The sequence below is a fragment of the Strix aluco genome, chromosome 12 (genome assembly GCF_031877795.1).
Source record: "Strix aluco isolate bStrAlu1 chromosome 12, bStrAlu1.hap1, whole genome shotgun sequence".
In the NCBI taxonomy this organism is placed as follows: Eukaryota; Metazoa; Chordata; class Aves; order Strigiformes; family Strigidae; genus Strix; species Strix aluco.
In genome coordinates, this window is record NC_133942.1 from 4688784 (window position 1) to 4706829 (window position 18046).

An 18046-nucleotide genomic window follows, 5' to 3' on the forward strand; every position below is an offset into this window, starting at 1 on the left:
AAGACACTTTTGCTTCTGGAACACCAGGCTTGGTCAGGACTTGTCTCTCTCTGCTGTAGAGCTCCTGGGGGTGCTTAGGAAAGGGGCAGACTGGAGGAAATTAATTTAGCTCTTAATTAACAGAGCTGGAGGGTTGTATCATCAGAAGAGCAATTTCCTCTCAGATCTTGGTTTAAATAAACAAAAGTTGGACTAGCGATCTAAATAGAAAATTGTTTCCCTTTTTTGTTGATCTGACTGCATTTTTTTGGTTTCTGGTTGCGTACGTTTACTGTTTCTGTGATGTGATGTGGAATCACAGAATGCAGAAAACATGTACGGCTCAGGAAAGCAGAGAAAATAGCCAAGTGGGTGATATAATTGCAACATTGACTTCTCGATGTCTTCATCAGTCATGGAAGTAAGCAAAATACGGGGAAAAAAATCGGGAGAAGGCAGCTAATACTCTTTTGCTTGGCAAGCCAGCTTTGCAGTAGCAAAGCCTTTCCTCAGGGCTCACAAAGCAGGGTTTTTGCAGTAAAGTTGGAAGAGTTTGGCACCAGACCATAGTAGATTAAATGATCTTCCATCCTTTCACCCAGGTGTGATGGATGTGTGCTCAGAGGCCTGGATTTGCCCCAGGAAAATAAGAACCTCAGCATGCTGGGATGCTTCATCGGTCATAGGCACGTCCAAAAGGCAATTCAGATCCTAGGCGGGCCGAGCTGCCCTCTGGTAGTCTCAGTCTCTCGCCGCTGGTGTTAGGTGAGGTTGCAGATCTAATCTGGATGCTCTGGGTGCTTGCACTTATACGTGGTAAGCACAGACATTCCCAAACATGCTATTTGGGGCTAAAAACGAAAGAGGTATCGACAGTATCTCCAATGGCTTAAACTGCTGTTAACTCCTAGATTTCAGTATAGTTTGGGCATTTGTTAAAGCCCATTCATTTTGAGACTCAGCTAAGAAACAAGTGACCTGTGATGCTATTAATTTTGGTCTGAAACTTGCTAGACCCTGTTTCCCACTCAGTGCTTTGAAATGCTTCCTAACACAGTTTTAAAAACTCCCATATTTTTCAATGACTTAAAAGGCCAAGAAAAAACTGTTTGTTTACCAACACTGGCTCTCCAAAGTGAAGGCATTAAATTGATTTTAACCCTTACAGTGCCACTCCTGCATCTATTTTGGTGTTGCCAAGCTTTTGACAAATTTTGCTGCTCATTACAGTGAGAGATTAATAATGATGGCTGTTTGATTCTCCTCTCCTACCCAGCGAGATGCAAGGCAGACATCCCCCTGAGCCTGAGGCTGCACCATCCCCTGCGATCGCACAGGCAGAGAGGAGTGGGGGGAGAGGAGGGACAGGCCCTGCTAAGCAGCAATCAGCACTCAGCTCTCGCCCTTCACATGCAAAGCTAATAAACTGTTTTCTGCTTGCAGCATCAACTCCAGCCCTGCCCCCTAACCATTTTTTCACAACAGAAATCTTCTGCTTCTGTTATGTGTGAGGAAGGAATTATTAAAATTACCAGATGCTTTTAATTAATTAAAATAGCTCATGCTGGTTGGTCTCCTGCCAGTATGTCTAAATTCTGTCGGCGAGTTAAATAAACTTGTGAGGAAAAACTGGGATTACAGATCGTATTTCTCAGCTCAAGGCCTTTTGCTATGGGATTTTTTAGGGTTTATAGAATTAATCAGATCTCTCTAAAAGATAGCTCTCTATTGCCCTCTCTTGCTCTAAGAAACTGGTTTTATGTAGGTGGAGCAACATAGAGTATCTGTATTCAGCTCCTTGGTTATCTCAGAGTTGAATGTCCTGTAATAATATACTTTGTAAAGAGTAAAATACAGAGATATTAGCAGATACAGATGAGGGGAAGAGCAGCCTAGACTTTTTCTTCCCTTTCCTTCCTCTCTTTAGTTTTCTTTTTATGAGCGAGGATTCTCAATAATAACCCTCCTTTCCTTCACTCCACTTCCCTTCTGTGTGCTATATTTGAGGTTCAGTTTTCCTCCTTGTTTTCAGGGCCTTCACTTACATTTGTCTCAGAGGCAGGAGATGCTGGTGCTGTTCATACACTTGACAGAAGTGCCAGATAAGCACCAGGTTATTGCTAGCCCAGAAATCTTTCTTTCCCGCTTTGTCTCTTCCACTTCCAAGCAAAAGAGGAGTCTCAGAGCAGAAATGATGCTCTTGGTTCGTAGCCAGAGTGCTCATCTTCCCAAAGGTCATTCTTTTTGACCAGTTTTATAATTTTGGATCACGTATGACTATGGAATATAGCCAAACTGCACCCGCACCCCAAACTGTCAGCTGTACCAGTGCAGCCAGCAATAATTTACATTTTCATCAGGTTTTTTTTTCCCTTCTTTTTTCCCATGTACTCGTCATTTGTTCATTTGGCTTTCATTGACTCAGGTGCAGTTGTTCCAATTCAATTTATTTCTTCACAAATGGCCTAGAGTAGATACCCTTATCAGCAGAGGATGCTTTCAGAGATTCCTTGTGGCATTTTCCCTAGGTAATATCTAATTATCTTTGGTAATAGGAATGAACAGAGAAATACTAAAAGGGCTACAGTATTCCTGGAACAACGCTCTTCACACACAGTGATGAGCTTGCACTCTTCTGTGCCCTCGTTGTTGTCCCAGCCGCAGTCCAGTGCCTTTGTTATACATGAGGTTGTGGTTTCTGTAACTGAAACCAACTCTCTGTCATTAGCTATGTTAAAATGATGGAAGTTTACAACTTTTATAGGATTTTAATATAGTATATTTCAGCATCTAGCTACAGATTCTGTATTAATATTGACTTTTCCAAGCACAAATTCTGATTAAACGAATTTTGTAGTTCTCATGTCTTGTGTGATATCACTGTTACCATCATATAAGGAAGAACTGTGTCCATCAACATGTTGCACGATGTTTAAATTCAAGTTGGTTTAGGGCATTCTGCAATAAGCACAGATACAGCACAGCTATATGTAGCACATACAAAAAATTCTCCAAATCAAGGTTGCAGAATGTATTTGGTCAGTCAGAAATCAATTTTCTTTTATAGAGATTGCCTTTATTGAAAGATTTGAAGGGTTTATATTCTTCTGAAAGCTGCCACGCCGCAGTTTAGTAACGGGGTAATAGTGAACCAGGTAACAGGCTTTTTGGTGAGGGGGACTGCGTTTGGTGTGTACTCTCTGCACTTTGTCATTTCAGGCAGTCATCAAAGAGCAGCTCCAGGAGTCTCATGGGCTGTGTGAATATGCAGTTTATGTTCAAGGTATGTTGCAAGAGGCCTCTGAAAATCTTAATTTTGCTAAAGCAAGTTACTTCTGATTTGAGATACAGTGAACAGTAAGAAGGGGAACAGGTGATGGAAGCATATAAAATTCATATGTAAAAAATATTTAGCTTTTTTTTCTGCTTGCTAGGTCTAGTTTTGAAGTTTGGGATTTTCACATGAAATGGGCGGATTAGATTTTCTGTTTTCTCCGTATCGAGGAGTCTGTCATCGATTCCTCCTTGGACAATGGGCTCTTGGCCTTGCTGTTGGTGTGCGCTTGGGTTGTGTGTTTGATTGTGTTACAGATGCATGTTTTCTGTTACAGTTACCTGCCTCAGGTGATTGTTGTCTTACTGTTCGCGTTAAGGATGATATTCCTCTTCCCGTCTTGCCTTCTGTCCCCTAAAAATTGTGCCCCAAAACTTGGTGTTACAATTCAAAGTGCCGTGGTGGGGGACAGCTGAAATTTGTTGGCCAAGGACATACTGCAGCCTGTTGAGGAGAGGAGAAATCCAGACTGCATCTTAACGAGCAATTGGCCAGGGTTTAAAGCTGCCTTTGTTCTGAAAACCAGAAACTTTTCCAGGCATGCACGAGTCCTTTGCATGCGCTGTCATTCTGCCCTCAGACTTCTGCCTGAGGTTGCTGCAGGAGGGGGAGACCACATAAGCTTTGTTACTGCACTCCCCCTTCTTTCCCTGCTGTCAGAGAGGCACATTTTTCCTGCAGATAATGGACTCATTTGCCTGCTATATTTTGTTTTACAGCTTTGATATTTCGCTTGGAGGGGAAAATTCAAGAATCTCTTGAACTTTTTCAGACATGTTCCATTCTGAACCCTCGAAGCGCTGACAACCTCAAGCAGGTGGCACGATCTCTGTGAGTGGTGTTTTATTGTTTCTCTTTGATGTGCCACCCAGGACCTTGCATGTTTTGTTTTTCTCCCAGGCATCAATTGAAATCCTAGGCTGCTTAATTCCAAACATGCTTCCTCCTTATCAACACTTGAGTTGGCTTCCAGAAGCATGGGCTACCCTGGAAAGCAGAATCTCTGTTATCTGCCTGGCTGCTATTGTATTTTCTTTTTTTTTTTTTTTTTTTTGTGCTTTAAACAAGAGAGGTAACATACTGATTTCTAGGTCCAGAGCTAAGGGTGCTGACCAGAGCTGTGTAAACTTGCCCTGCAGACCCCTTTCTGTCTCTGAATGTCTGGTTAGATCACCTGTCTTTTTCCTTTGAGACAAAGGCAGACTGCAGAGCCTGTGAATTCATTCCTTGCATCTCCAGTAACGTCAGGGAGTGCCTCAGCATCTCGCAGGATTGATGTCCTTGGCCCTGAAAGGGAGCAGTGCTCAAATTCTAATATTGCTGAGATTGTAAACTTCTCAGGGCTGCTCATGCAGGCCTCTGGAGAACTAGCAAGTAGCATCATTTCTCACTGGCAAAGGTGATAGTGGTTTCACAGTAGGGTTTCAAAGCAAGAAAAATTTAAAATTGAAATGCTTTTGCAGGTTTCTTTTGGGGAAGCACAAGGCAGCCATTGAAGTGTACAATGAAGCAGCTAAACTTGATGAAAAGGACTGGGTAAGTGTTTCAGTGAGTTGCAGCTTATTGTAGTATGCAGATGTTTCTGCAGTTTTATGAAGACAGCTGGAAACTTGTTCCAAGCAGAGGTGAGCTCACGCTGCCTGGAATCTGAGCAGCTGAGGAGCTGCAGGGCTGAGAGGCATCGCCTTTTAGCACAGGCTCACAAGCACGGATGAGCCTGTGCAGCGTCTGGTTTAGATCACAGGAGCAAGGCATCATTTCTATGTGCAAAATCCCACACCTTGTCTTGGGGCACAGAGAATCGAGCAACATGTTTGAGCTTTGCAAAGTATCAGTATTAACATATGTACATTAAGGAAAGTATGAGAAATAGCTCCCTGTTTGGAAACCCTAGCTACATTAAAACTTGCTTGAGTACTTGGGGAACCTTTTCTAATGCAAAACACCATTGAAAAAGATCACCCTCAAACTGGCTGAGAGGGTTACTTGTTACCTACAAACGTAGGCTGATAGCTACAGGAGCAATAATTAAATTAGCTCTTCTATATAAGTCGTCAAAAAGCGAAGGAAGAGTGTTGCAAAGGGAAACGTGTGACAGTGGGTGAGAGGAGAGAGGACTTGGCTTGCAATTAGTTGTGGGCAGCCTTCTGCCAGTGACTCTTTTACCTGCAGAAGTGTTGTTTCTAAGATAGACTTGCTACATGTCATCTCATTCCCTAAGACATCAGGCACTCACTGCCTTTAGCCATACTTTTGACACTCAGTATGTCTAAAATTCAGGCTTGATACAAAAATATGTTTGATATTATTCAACTTATCCTGTCCCAGACAACTCAGAAACCTTTTATACCGTGGGTATTCTTTCAAGTCTGCATTCTCTTAGCTAACCAAGCTACATGCAGTATGTGCTTGGCATGCCTATAACCCTATTTACAACCACAGCAGGCAAACTTCAGTGGGTACTTTGATTAGTTATTTCACATACCTGGCTCAGAACTAGAAGTAGAGCCAGCCTGTGCTCTTCCCTTGCACTGCCTCATTCTGCAAGCTGCAGTAACCAGGAGTTACTGATTCATTACTGTTCTCCACAGCTGGAGAGACTGTGTGGAAGAAAATATCTTTCTAAGAGGGTTAATGGGGAAATAAGAGAGTTTCCTTTTAAAGGTCAAGGCTGTCTAAACTGATGAAGCAGTGAAATGCTCACCAGAATAGAAATGAGGAACTGTTGGACCTTGCTTTTCAGCTCCCCAAGATGTGCCAGGGTGGGGAAGGTAGCAAGTAGCTTGTCTGTTAAACTGTTGGTGATGAATTAGAGGCATGATTGTTCTCTACAGTGTCACCAGAGTGTTTAGGATCCCTAAGTGATCTTCCTACCCTGTTGCAAAATTGTTTAAGATGCCAGAGGGATATCAGCCCTTCTGGTGCTTGACTTCTGTTTTGGGAAATCAGGCACATCTTCAGATTTTGTCCAGCTGGGTGCAGCATTGTGCATGTCCTAATAACCGTAGAGCTAGATTGAGAGCCACCCATAAGGGCAACTTATTACCTTCAGGGATCTTGCTGGGAACTGAGTCACATTTCAGTGATGAAGCCAGTCTGTTTCTTGTTCTCTGAAGAGACCGTTGTCATTTCTGTGTTTTTTGTCTCGGTGGCCTGTAGTCTTTTGTGTACAATCACACTTAAGCTCTGTAGGTTCCTGAAGTAATGTGAATTTATAGGTTTACTTGATCTACAAAGCAAGAAGGGTGTGGGCAGGCACAGGGGTCTTCCCATCCAGGTCAGTGGTGACTGTTATCACTGGCAGATTATGTAGTGTGTATTTCGTACTTCATGCTGGTTTGGTTTTGTTTGTGGTTTTTTTTTTTCCTACAGGAGATCAGCCACAACCTGGGTGTGTGCTACATGTACCTGAAACACTTCAACAAGGTAATGCAAATGCTTGTCTTATCTACCTGACAAATGGGAAGCAGAGTTCACAGAAATTTCACTTTCTTTGGTAGCTGGAAGAGGATCATTTACAGTGATAGGTATCAAGGAAGTTTTTTGCTTCAGCATTTGTTTCTGGGAGAAAAAGTCTGTGAGCTGTGTCTGTTTTCATTTGCATGTTGAATTGCTTTGAGTCAGCTGCAAGTTAGTGAAGTTGGGTAAGAGTGAAATGGAGGTTAGCCTTGTTGCAGGTCAGGAAGCTTTTTCTGAACTAGGATTTTTCAGAAAGCGTTTCTGATTTTAAAGAGAATGTTTGAGAAACCTCAGAGAGCTACCTCAAACTAGACAGAAAAGCAGCTGTGCTCCAACAAGAGCTGCTTCTGTTTCCCAGCCTTTTAAAACCAGGACCATAAACACTGCTGGTTTTGTGAGGAGCAGCAATCCTTAGAGCATGCCAATTCCATCTTCTTGAAGAAAGAGAAGTGTGATGGTAAAGACCCAAACCATTTCCCCAGCATACAGCTCAAACTGCTGCACCTCGTGCAGAGAGTTTCTGAAGAAAACTTGTTGCCCCTTGGGTCTGGCAGGATTCAGAGAGAACAGTTATGGGGTTGATTTGCTGGAGGTGCAGCAGGAACCTTTTTTCCTCTATGGAAAGGATTTGCTCCTGTGTCTGAAGCTCCTTTTGTACCAAGCCTGGAGCAAAAATCACAAAAGAGCATAGCTGCAGTGTGGGCAGCACTAACTTTATTAGCTTTGTACCTAATAAAGAACTTACTGGAAGCTTGAAACCGAGTTTTGTTCCCAGGTCTGAGCACACCATTCCCAGCTCCTCTCTTCTTAACCCTCCCCTAGGTGCTCGTGGTGAGCACTGAGCTATCTCTGATCCTGTGGGGATCAGGGATTACTTTGTAAGGGAAAAAACAGCATTTAGAAACCTTTTGTTCCTAATTTGGCCCAACTGCTCTCTGCCGCTCTTTCTGGTGGAGTGCTGTGGCCCTTGCAGCAAACCCCTGCTGCCTTCGCTGTTTGAGGCATCGCTGTAGAGCAAGAAGCTCTGGAATACAGGTTCATACTTGGGATTTGTTGTCTGCACTAACACATTCCAAACTGGGACCTGCTGACATCTCATCTGAGATGGACCGGTCACCCTGGGCAACAATACTTCCATGAGGACATCTAAAATATAATGAAGCCTTTGGGGACGACTGTCTCTTCAGTAGGTGCTGGTAACAAATATCCCGTATTGCAGAGTCCCATTACTGTGTCAGCATTTTTCTTTCTAATATATCACATGTTCAGAGACAGCAAACATATTTTGCTGTCCTGCTGGCTAGGCCTGAGGAAGTAAGAGGAAGACGTGCTTCAAAGTGTCTCCTGTTGGAGGGGATCGGTGTGTGCCTGACAAGAGCTGATACGCTCCTCTTGTTTACTTGGCAGTCCATGCTCATTGCTGGAATAAGCATTTTAGTGAAGAATAAACTGTCATGTCCCTGCTAACCTAACAAATCTGGAGATTCCCTCAAACCAAACAAATTCAAATACAGCAACAGGCCCATGCTCCTCTCCTCCTTGGGAGGTCATTGCCTCTTGTCTTGGCTTGAAGCATGCTGCGTTGCCTTTTTCTGTCCCTAAAAACATGTGGCTCTCGATGCAGGACTTGTTTCAACAATTAGCTGGGCTGGGTTTTGCTAGCAGGGTTCTCTGAGCTCAGGGTGTGTAGACTGTTCTCTTTCACCAGCTGCTGGGGATTGCTTTTGGGCTATTGCTTCACTGAGGTCTCTGTAATCACTTTTTTTTTTTTTTTTAATTCTCTGTGGTTGTGTGTTTAGGCACGAGACCAGCTAAACAATGCCCTGGAGCTCAACAGACATGATCTGACTTACATGATGCTGGGGAAAATTCACCTATTGGAGGGGGAGATGGATAAAGCCATTGAAATCTATAAGAAAGCCGTAGAGTAAGAATATATCCTTTTTTCTATCTCTCCATGTCCCATCCTCTGCCAGGAGCTATTTGATTGGTGTCCCAGATCTGAATTGAGGACATGATTAAAAAGCTAATGGTAATTATAGTGTCTCTGTGCAAAGCTGGCACTTTCAAGCTCTTCAGCTGTCTCTGCTCTCAGTTGTAGTCCTCCTCCTGCTGACACTGTGTCGGGGAAGAAGGTAGATGTTTGAAGGTCTGCCAAAAAAAGTGGAAAAACAAATGGACAGAGATGCCTGTGAGCAGACCTATCCAAAGCTGACTTCATAAATCCCAAAGGTTTATCTACCAAAAAGATCTAACCCCGGGTGTCTCTCTAACCCTGATCATCTGTCAAAAATCAGTCGCTGGGTTTCACATACTGTTTTCACTTGGAGTGATTTGTGTTTGAAAGCATGTGAGTAGGCAGGCTAGAGATGGGTTGGTGCACAGTGAGTTTCTCCCACCCTGTCACTGTTTCTCAGTACTGATCTATCTTGTTTTAGGGCATTCCTGATTTACCAGTGCTTTTAAAATGTAGTTTTGTAATGGAGGCAAACACCAAAGAAAAGCAAGAGCATTTCGGAAGCCACTGGAGGATCTGCCTTTTGTACCGGTTCTTTTCACATACTCTTTCCTTACATGTTTGCTTTTGGCTGCTGTCTGACAGTATATTGGGTTGGGCAGACATTTGGACTAATCTAGAATGTTTATTACGTAAATAATCTTTGCTAAGCATCTTACCGGGTTTACATATCTATGTCTGTGCTCCCCTGCCCTCCCTTCTTCCTCCCTCCTGGTTGAGTTTTTTTTGTTCTCATCTGCCTATTACATTTTGCCTGCTGTTACCAGCTCCAGGATAGTCTGTCCTTGCTCCGTGTTCATATACCATCAGACACAGGTGGTTTTGTTCTGGCTGAGGTTTAAAGGTGCCAATGTGAGTGTGCATATTAGATTTCTTAAGTCTTGTTAGCAGGGAATTGAAAATTTACTTCTGTTAAGGTGAGTGAGGCCACAAATGCAGTGTCTCTGCTTTTTCTTTTTTGTTGTTGTTTTAATCCTATTTATGTCTTCAAAAGCTACTGGGAATTGGAATGCTTTTAAAAGGGTTCATAACATTACTGCGTGGACCTCATGCTAGCAGTGAAGGATCAGGAGTCGCATACAATAATTGAAAGCCCTTGAGACATATTTTTTCAAGTTCCTCTGTGCTGAATGGAGGAACTTGAAAGCCCTTGGGACATATTTTTTCAAGTTCCCCTGTGCTGAATGGAGTGGTGTATGGCCAGGGATACATTAACAGGTAGTGTCTGTCTGAGCACGCTGGTCTGTGGGCTGAAGTGTGGCACAAAGCCACGGTGAGCAGTCCACAGCTGGTCTGCAAAACTAGGTTTGTAATCTTTTCACAGGGTGAATGAAAAGTCTGATGATGAGTGTGTGCAGGATCCATCAGAAATGCTGAGGATTGCCTGTCCTACATGGCCCAAGAGGCTTGGGATGGATTTACAGGGTGGTTTATGGGAGATGATGGAAAATCCCATTTTGTATTTCCAGGTCACCGATGCAGACTCACTTTGAAGCTTAACAAAACCACATTATCTTATTATGCATCCAGATCTATTTCACAGAGCTATGTTGACTTCCCATTTTATCTGGAGGACATTTTGAAAGCTTAGGTGTAATATTGTTCAAAGAAAGTCCCCGTGATGGCAGTTGTTCTAGTATTTGCATTTAATAAGAACAGTTAATTTCCTAGAGTGATACTAGTGAAATGTAGCATCATAATTCCATGTTCTGTTTTTACTTTGTTTTAGAAGGGCTAATAAGAAATACAGCTCTCTGGCTTTTGTATTGCAGGTTTTCTCCAGAAAACACAGACCTCCTTACAACACTGGGGTTACTTTACTTGCAGGTACTGAAGACTGTTAGCTATGACGTGAACCTAATTATTTTCAACATGATCAAGGTTTTTTTTAATAGAGTTAATTTCTATCCACCTTCCTGTGACTTGCACATGTTTCTCTAAAGACTGCGTTTAACATGACAGAGCTTGCTTTGCTGTATCTTCTTTTTTCCTTTTGCTGCTAAAAGCAAGTTGTTTTCCTGGACCTGAGCCAGAGCAGGAGTTCTGTTTGGCAGCCGCCCTAATTCTGTTATAAATCCTCCAAGTATAACAAAACATGACTAGTTATTACCTTGTTTCTGGAGCAGGAGTCTAACAAGTTATTCTCCTACAAAAGCAGCCATGAAATTGTTAGTGTTAATGCACCATAGAAGAAAATCGGAATCGATTAAAATAACAAAGACATGCTTATCTTTAAATATGTCTGTAAAATGTATGGGAAGGACTGTCTGATTATTTCAAAAGTAAGCTTCCCAAAGAGTGAGCAAGCAAAGAAGAATAAGCAGTAGTGCCTGAAAGGATTGGTGGGCTAGAAAACTTGCATCAAGTGCTGATTTGGAAGGATCCTGAAGCATTTCCCTAATCGTTTAGATGCTTGGGAACGAAACGTAGATCTTGAAAACAATTGCCCTGCTGTAGAGGTAGGGAAATTCAATAGGACCCTTGGACGTCTTAAGTGGGTATGTGTGGATTTAGAAGGGAGTATGATGTGGGAGGGGGGATCTGTAAGATAGAAGTAGTGCGAGTATAACATTCGCCCTGTGAATTTAGCCCCTGGGTCTCTGTCCTGTGATTCATTTGTTCGGTTTATCATGTCTCTGGATACGTACTCACCTTCAGGAGTTTTAAAGATGCTTCTACAGCTTTTCCACTTGCTATTAATTACAGAAGGTGCTGGACTCTGATTCATCAGTATAATTGCCAAAGTGACAGATGGGCTTCTCATCAGTTTTTGTGATCAAAAGAGGACACCAGTATCCAGAATTTCATCCTGTTAGAACCGGTACAATTCTGGCACAGCTCAATTGAAAATGATAGGATTTAAGTGATTCTAAGCAGTCATGTGCTTATATATGGACACAGTCATGCCCCCTGACACTGGCAGTCCTTTAAAAGACAAGGGAAGACTCTCATGTGAAAAGAATGCCCTGGGGAGTGAGGAAGCTGTGGTGAGGGAATCGAGGATGTGCAGAGTAGCAATTTGTAGCCTCTTTTCTGGAAGATAGGAAGGAGCAGAGGACTATCAACCCAGAGCTCACTCCTGTATAGAAAAGTCAGAGCACAAACTATGTGGAAACCTTTGTTTTGGTCAGAACAGTGAATCCAGCCCAGCAAAATAGATTTTTAGAACCTGTTTTGTAAATAATCAGACAAGAATATGTGTGTGTAATGGGAACGCTGTAAAATTCACTTTTCTGAATATTTGACTGAGCCAGAAACTGTAGTGCCCAAAAACCATGTGTTGTCCTTCTTAACCCCCCTTATTCCTGAATTTCTGATGCTTGTTTACTTCTTTTCCCAGCTTGGGGATTATCAGAAGGCTTTTGAACACCTTGGAAACGCGCTTACTTACGACCCAGGCAACTACAAGGTATCATGAGGAGTGGAAATGAACCGGCTGAATGATGATGAGACTGACACCTCTTAAAGCTAATTCCAGTATCTGAGCTTTGCCATCTATATCCACGGTATATCCAGCCTGGAGAGGCTGAAAAGGATCATGCCCAGAAAGCTTTCTCTGAAATACATTTCTGGGACCTTTCCCTGGGGAGAGAGTTGGATATGTGTGGAGGTAGGGAAAGGGGAGGAGGCAGAATATGGGATGTTAAATTGATCCCTTTGGTTTTTAATCTGAAGTTGCACCAAAACCAGGTGGCATTAACAAATGGCATTTACTTTGAAAGGAGGGTCATCTAGACATTGTTTCAGAAATCCTAAGGGCTGTGCCTGGGTCCCTCTGACTCCTAGGCACGGAGCACAGGTACAAGTGATAGTGCATTCTGTTACTCTCCCATCTGCTAATAACCCTCTCTGTGCTTCCAGCTGTTGTATACAAATGTGACTTTTCCTTGGCTCTGGTCTGGAGAGCCGAGCTTGGCATCTAGATTTCATTCCTGATTGTGAATCTGCTTCCCTTTTTAGGCATGTTACTTCATTCCTCTCTGCCTCTTTCTTCCTTCAGTACGATGTTGACGATGTAGATTATTGAAATGTGTAGTTGACAAATGATATATGAATGCAAGCCGAATGTTATTGTGAAAACACCTTTACACATACAAATTTTACCTTTACACATACAAATTTTACGTGTCACTGTGAAATATTATAAAGGACTTAACTAGTGTGGTTTAAATATAGTGTGTTGTAAGCACTTGGTTTTTTTTCCCCATGCATATTTCCATTAATTTGCAGTATCAACCAGTCGGTGTGAACTAGGCTAGCTTTGCTGCATATGTCTTGCTTGAGTATGTTTTACTCTCCACTTAACTTGCACCAGAACTATTTCTATCTGTGCTTGTTGGTAGAAAGAATCTATTAGTATATAGATCCTCTCAGAGACTCAGACTCTAGGAGATACTATTGTCACCCCAAAACATACCCTAAACACTTGTCACGTTGCAATATTTCCAAGATAGTTATGATCAAGATAGTGCAGGAAGAAGCGGACCTGAGTCCGTTCTTTACCTGTCTTCTGCTATATGTTGGGAGATTCTAGAGTTCCCATCTGCTCCTCACTGTTGGTCTTGGCAGCCCCTAGAAGAAAACACCTGAAAAAGTTAAGTAGTTGCTGCCTTTAGTTGATTCATGTTGTCCTGCTGTCTTCTTGCTATATTTGGGAAAATGCAGTTCCTCAGCTGGTCACTCTTGTCTTCTCTCAAAGGCTACCTTGGCAGCTGGCAGCATGATGCAGGCCCATGGAGATTTTGACGTTGCCCTCTCCAAATACAGGGTGGTGGCCAGCACAGCGCCTGAAAGCCCCCCGCTGTGGAACAACATTGGGATGTGCTTCTTTGGGAAGAAGAAATATGTAGCAGTAAGTCTCTGGTTTCCTTTCTTTTTTCATCTGTAGTTAACTTCCTGCAAGATCAAGATTCCTCTTGTGGCAGAGACAGGAGGTCTGTTCTGGGTGGGCTATGTTACAACAGCACATTTATCCCTTTTTTGAAGGCTATCAGTTGCCTGAAGCGGGCAAACTACTTGGCTCCCTTTGACTGGAAGATTTTGTACAATTTGGGGTTAGTTCACCTCACGATGCAGCAGTATGCGTCTGCTTTCCACTTCCTCAGTGCTGCCATCAACTTCCAGCCCAAGATGGGAGAGCTCTATATGCTTCTTGCAGGTAGGCAACGCTCCATTATCCAGCAGCACTGTATATCTATATATCACTGTTTATTGAGGAGCGATTGAAGGAGCTGGGACTGTTTAGTTTGAGGAGGAGAAGGCTGAGGGGAGACCTCATCACTCTCTACAGCTCCCTGAAAGGACGTTGTGGAGAGGTTGGTGCTGGTCTCTTCTCCCAGGGAATTAGTGACAGAACAAGAGGGAACGGCTTTAAACTGCAACAGGGGAGGTTCAGACTGGACATTAGGAAAAAATTTTTCCCAGAAAGAGTGGTCAGAGAGTGGAATAGGCTGCCCAGGGAGGGGGTGGAGTCCCCATCCCTGGGTGTGTTTAAGGGTCATTTGGATGAGATGTTGGGGCATGTGGTGTAGGGGAGAACTTTGTAGAGTCGGGCTGAGGGTTGGACTCCATGATCCCAAGGGTCTTTTCCAACCTGAATGATTCTGTGATTCTATGATATCCAGCTTAGGGGATGCAACATTATAGAGATAGAAAGTTTGGGCTGAAGTAAAAAAATATTGGATAAAGGCTATACAAAGAAGCTGTTCCCCAGGAGGTCACTGACAGGTATAAAGTCTGAATAGTCTGTTCTCTCTCTGTGGTGAAAAGGAAGGTTAAATTGCAGTCAGATCCAGATTAAACATTAGAAAAAATGTTCTACATGTAAGAGTGTGGGTTTGGGTTGCCTAATTAGTTGATATGGATTTCCAGCACTGGACATTTTTGGGATCAAGCGAGACAACTATTTGTCAGAAGTGACATTAGTAAGGTTAATCCTGGCAGCAGTCCAGGCAACCCTGCTAGCACCTATTTATTTTACGATGTAATGTCATTCAGAATTGTCCTAAAAATGAAGTCCTTGTGAAGCTTCAACTTGCGTGCGTACATTTTGCTTTGGTACAGTTGCTCTGACAAACCTTGAAGACATTGAGAATGCAAAACGTTCCTATGAGCAAGCTGTGGCACTGGACAAGTAAGTCTTAATCATAGCTGTCAGCTTTTTCATTGCGTTGCTTTGCCTCCCTGCACCTGGTTTTCTTTGTATGCATTGTCCCTTGGTCTACTTTGACCCTAAATGGTTTGCAGTAGGGAAACATTTTTATTCTGGCAGCTGTGCAAGTGACAGCTTTAAAACCTTTTTTTTTTTTTTTTAAAAAAAAAAAAACACTTTTCTTTTTTTTTTTTCAAATTCAAGTCAGCTCTGAGAAACGAAAGGGAAATTTTGTTTCAGACCAACCCAGAGCTGGTTTTTATTTTGCTGTTTAGTTTGTGAGTCAGTGGTGATGACTTTGGATTCCAGTCCTCTTTTCAGTGAATATTTATACACAGTGGAGCAGATTCAATAGAAATAAAACAGTCATCCCAGAATATTTTGTAACCCAAAGTTCGAGCACTGTGCAGAGCAGTGAGAAGCTTGGGATAAAGCCTGTTCTGAATTGGGCAGAGGGAAGATTTTAGCAGGGAGAATGTGGGCAAGAAGTAGTAAAAGCATGTGAAAGGGCAGCAGTGTAGTCCTTTCTCCTCCATTTTGTTAACAATGTCTATGTTTGCAATCTAGCTCTTAAAACCAGAGCACTTGGTTTCAGAAATGATAAGGTGAACCTTCCAGTGTTTCATCATTTCAGGCTGAAAAACAGATTTGTCTCAAATTTATTAATAGTTTTGTCTCTCTCCCAATTTACTGTGAATATTTGCATACTCAGAGCAACCAGCACCGTGCTCCTGAGCCCAGGAGTCTGTGAGCCGGCGAGGGAGCTGTGGCAAAAGCACTCGTTCATCCGCAGTGGCCACCACAAGGTGGCATGAGAAGATACCGGTTCCTTTTCCTCTGTCCTCTAACCAAACTGCGCTGGCCAGGCTTAATTTTGGGAATTCTGGAAGTTCCTAAGCCCATTATAAAGGGCAGCAGGTTTCAAAAAATAGTGTTTGACACTGTAGTGCCATTTTCTTTGCGAAGAGGTGCTGTAAACGCTCTCAGATGTTCCTGGGAGCTGCGTGGCTTGCACGCATGCCAGAGCTCTTGAATCAGTTAGCACACATGTGGCACTGAAGTTCTGTTATGCATCAACAGAATTACAAAGCAGGTTTAAATACTACTTCCACATCTGTATCAAACATCAGTAGGTCTGTGCAACCTCCTTAGAGGAACTGAACTTACCCCTGTGCTCGGCACTGGTGAGGCTGCACCTCGATGTGTGGGTTCAGTTTTGGGCCCCTCACTCCAAAAAGGCCATTGAATGACTCGAGCGTGTCCAGAGAAGGGCAACGGAGCTGGTGCAGGGTCTGGAGCACAGGTCTGATGGGGAGCGGCTGAGGGAACTGGGGGGGTTTAGTCTGGAGAAGAGGAGGCTGAGGGGAGACCTCCTGGCCCTCTCCAACTCCCTGAAAGGAGGGTGCAGAGAGGGGGGATGAGTCTCTTGAGCCAAGGAACCAGCGCCAGGCCAAGAGGGAATGGCCTCAAGCTGCGCCAGGGCAGGGTCAGACTGGCTCTTAGGAAGGATTTCTTTGCAGAAGGGGCTGTTGGGCGTTGGAATGGGCTGCCCAGGGCAGGGGGGGAGTCCCCATCCCTGGAGGGGTTGAAGAGTCGGGTTGACCCAGCGCTGAGGGATCTGGTGGAGTTGGGAACGGTCAGGGTGAGGTTCATGGTTGGACTGGAGGAGCTTCAAGGGCTTTTCCAACCGAGATGATTCTGGGATTCTGTGAAACTAGCGTCAAAGGTTTGTAAATACATTGCTGTGCGAGAGCGTTTTGCAGTTACGCCTCGATCATTCCTACCAACATCGCTAAGTGCAGTCAACTCCTTTGCCTGGCTTTCCTAATCACCCTTCCATGCCTAACAAAGCAGTACAGGACCTTAAAGATTGCTTAGTCATGAGTTTGTGTGTTTGGTCAAAGAGAAGGAATAGAAATTTAGCTCTACAACTTTGCCTAAGTATTTGGCACTACTGGGATGCTACAGCTGTATAGTCTTACCGGGAAAATAAAACCTCATCAAAGCAAAACTGAATGCCAACTGCCAGGGACTGCTGGGAGGAATATCCAGACTTTGTTAGGCTTGTTCAGCTGACATGCTGTATATTTTACACAGTTATTGTGTGGCTGAATCCATGTCCCCACAGGCTTTCTTTGCTGGCATATTATGAAGTGTTTGGCTGGGATGAAGAGAGCCGTGTTTGTTTCCATTGCCATCAATACTTTTACAGCAGCGCTGTGACATTTGGCCTGGGTGCTGTTCTGGGGCCTGAAATGGAGAGCCTCTTGGAAAAATCTTTAAAAAAAGGTGTTTCTTCTTAGTACTGGTTCTAGCTCATAGCAGTCCTTTTTTTCTGTGGTTATTTAGCCATTGATTTCTTTCTAAATGTCATACTGCTTCTCAGCTCTTGAAGTGAATTGGCCTCATAAGGTTCAATTAATTTGAAAATTGGCTGTTCCCAAATCTGTCTGATCTCTTCAGTGTTTTGTTGTGTAGGTTTGGGGTTTTGTATTTTCTTTTTTGGCTTTTTTTTGCGGGGGGAGGGGGAAAAGAGGTGGGGTTTTGATTGTTTATTTTTTCATGCATTACTTCCTTTGCTTTGACAAAGACCGTGAGGGGGGGGGGGCGGGTTGTGGCGGGGTCAGTGTTCCAGTTTCTCAGTTAAAGGAAAACCAATGGTTATAAATGCTTTCAGATTTCTTCTAATAGTCTTCTTTCTTGCAGTGCTGTCATGTAACTTACCAAGGATGGATAGTCATGGACCGCAGATGACACTTTCTATTTATTGATCAGAGCTAGCAGGAGCCTTCCTTTCTGCGCTTTTCACAAAGGATGCTCTCTCTGTCTTGGCCCCCCAGGCGCGGGTGCTAGAGTCCTTGGATGGCTCCCGTTATCCCTGCCACACTCCAGGAGAGGGCACCAGTCCCTCGCTCACATTTATTGAGCAAACTACAAAGCATCTTTCACTGACCTGTGTGCAGTGATAAATGTATGCGGCTCCTCTGCAGGGAGCTGTGGTTAGACAGTGCTTTGCTATGCACCCCTCGACAGCGTGTCCCCTGTGCTGGGCAAATGCAACCTCTGCTCTTCTAGGTCTCATCCTGCAGCCTAAATGAGCTGAGCG

General features: G+C 43.5%; 1 protein-coding gene across 2 annotated transcripts in view; it reads left to right on the forward strand.

The window, feature by feature from the left end:
• The window catches only part of BBS4 (Bardet-Biedl syndrome 4), a 44856-nt gene that overhangs the window by 20146 nt on the left and 6664 nt on the right, over positions 1 to 18046 (forward strand). Inside the window, exons 4-13 of one of the 2 annotated variants that reach the window (XM_074836889.1) lie at positions 3199 to 3262; positions 4033 to 4144; positions 4777 to 4849; positions 6686 to 6739; positions 8572 to 8699; positions 10562 to 10616; positions 12130 to 12198; positions 13489 to 13641; positions 13776 to 13947; positions 14853 to 14922. In XM_074836889.1, the coding sequence (XP_074692990.1) occupies positions 3199 to 3262; positions 4033 to 4144; positions 4777 to 4849; positions 6686 to 6739; positions 8572 to 8699; positions 10562 to 10616; positions 12130 to 12198; positions 13489 to 13641; positions 13776 to 13947; positions 14853 to 14922 (950 nt within the window). The remainder of the gene's footprint in view (positions 1 to 3198; positions 3263 to 4032; positions 4145 to 4776; positions 4850 to 6685; positions 6740 to 8571; positions 8700 to 10561; positions 10617 to 12129; positions 12199 to 13488; positions 13642 to 13775; positions 13948 to 14852; positions 14923 to 18046) is intronic. The other variant, XM_074836890.1, reaches the window with a different exon arrangement.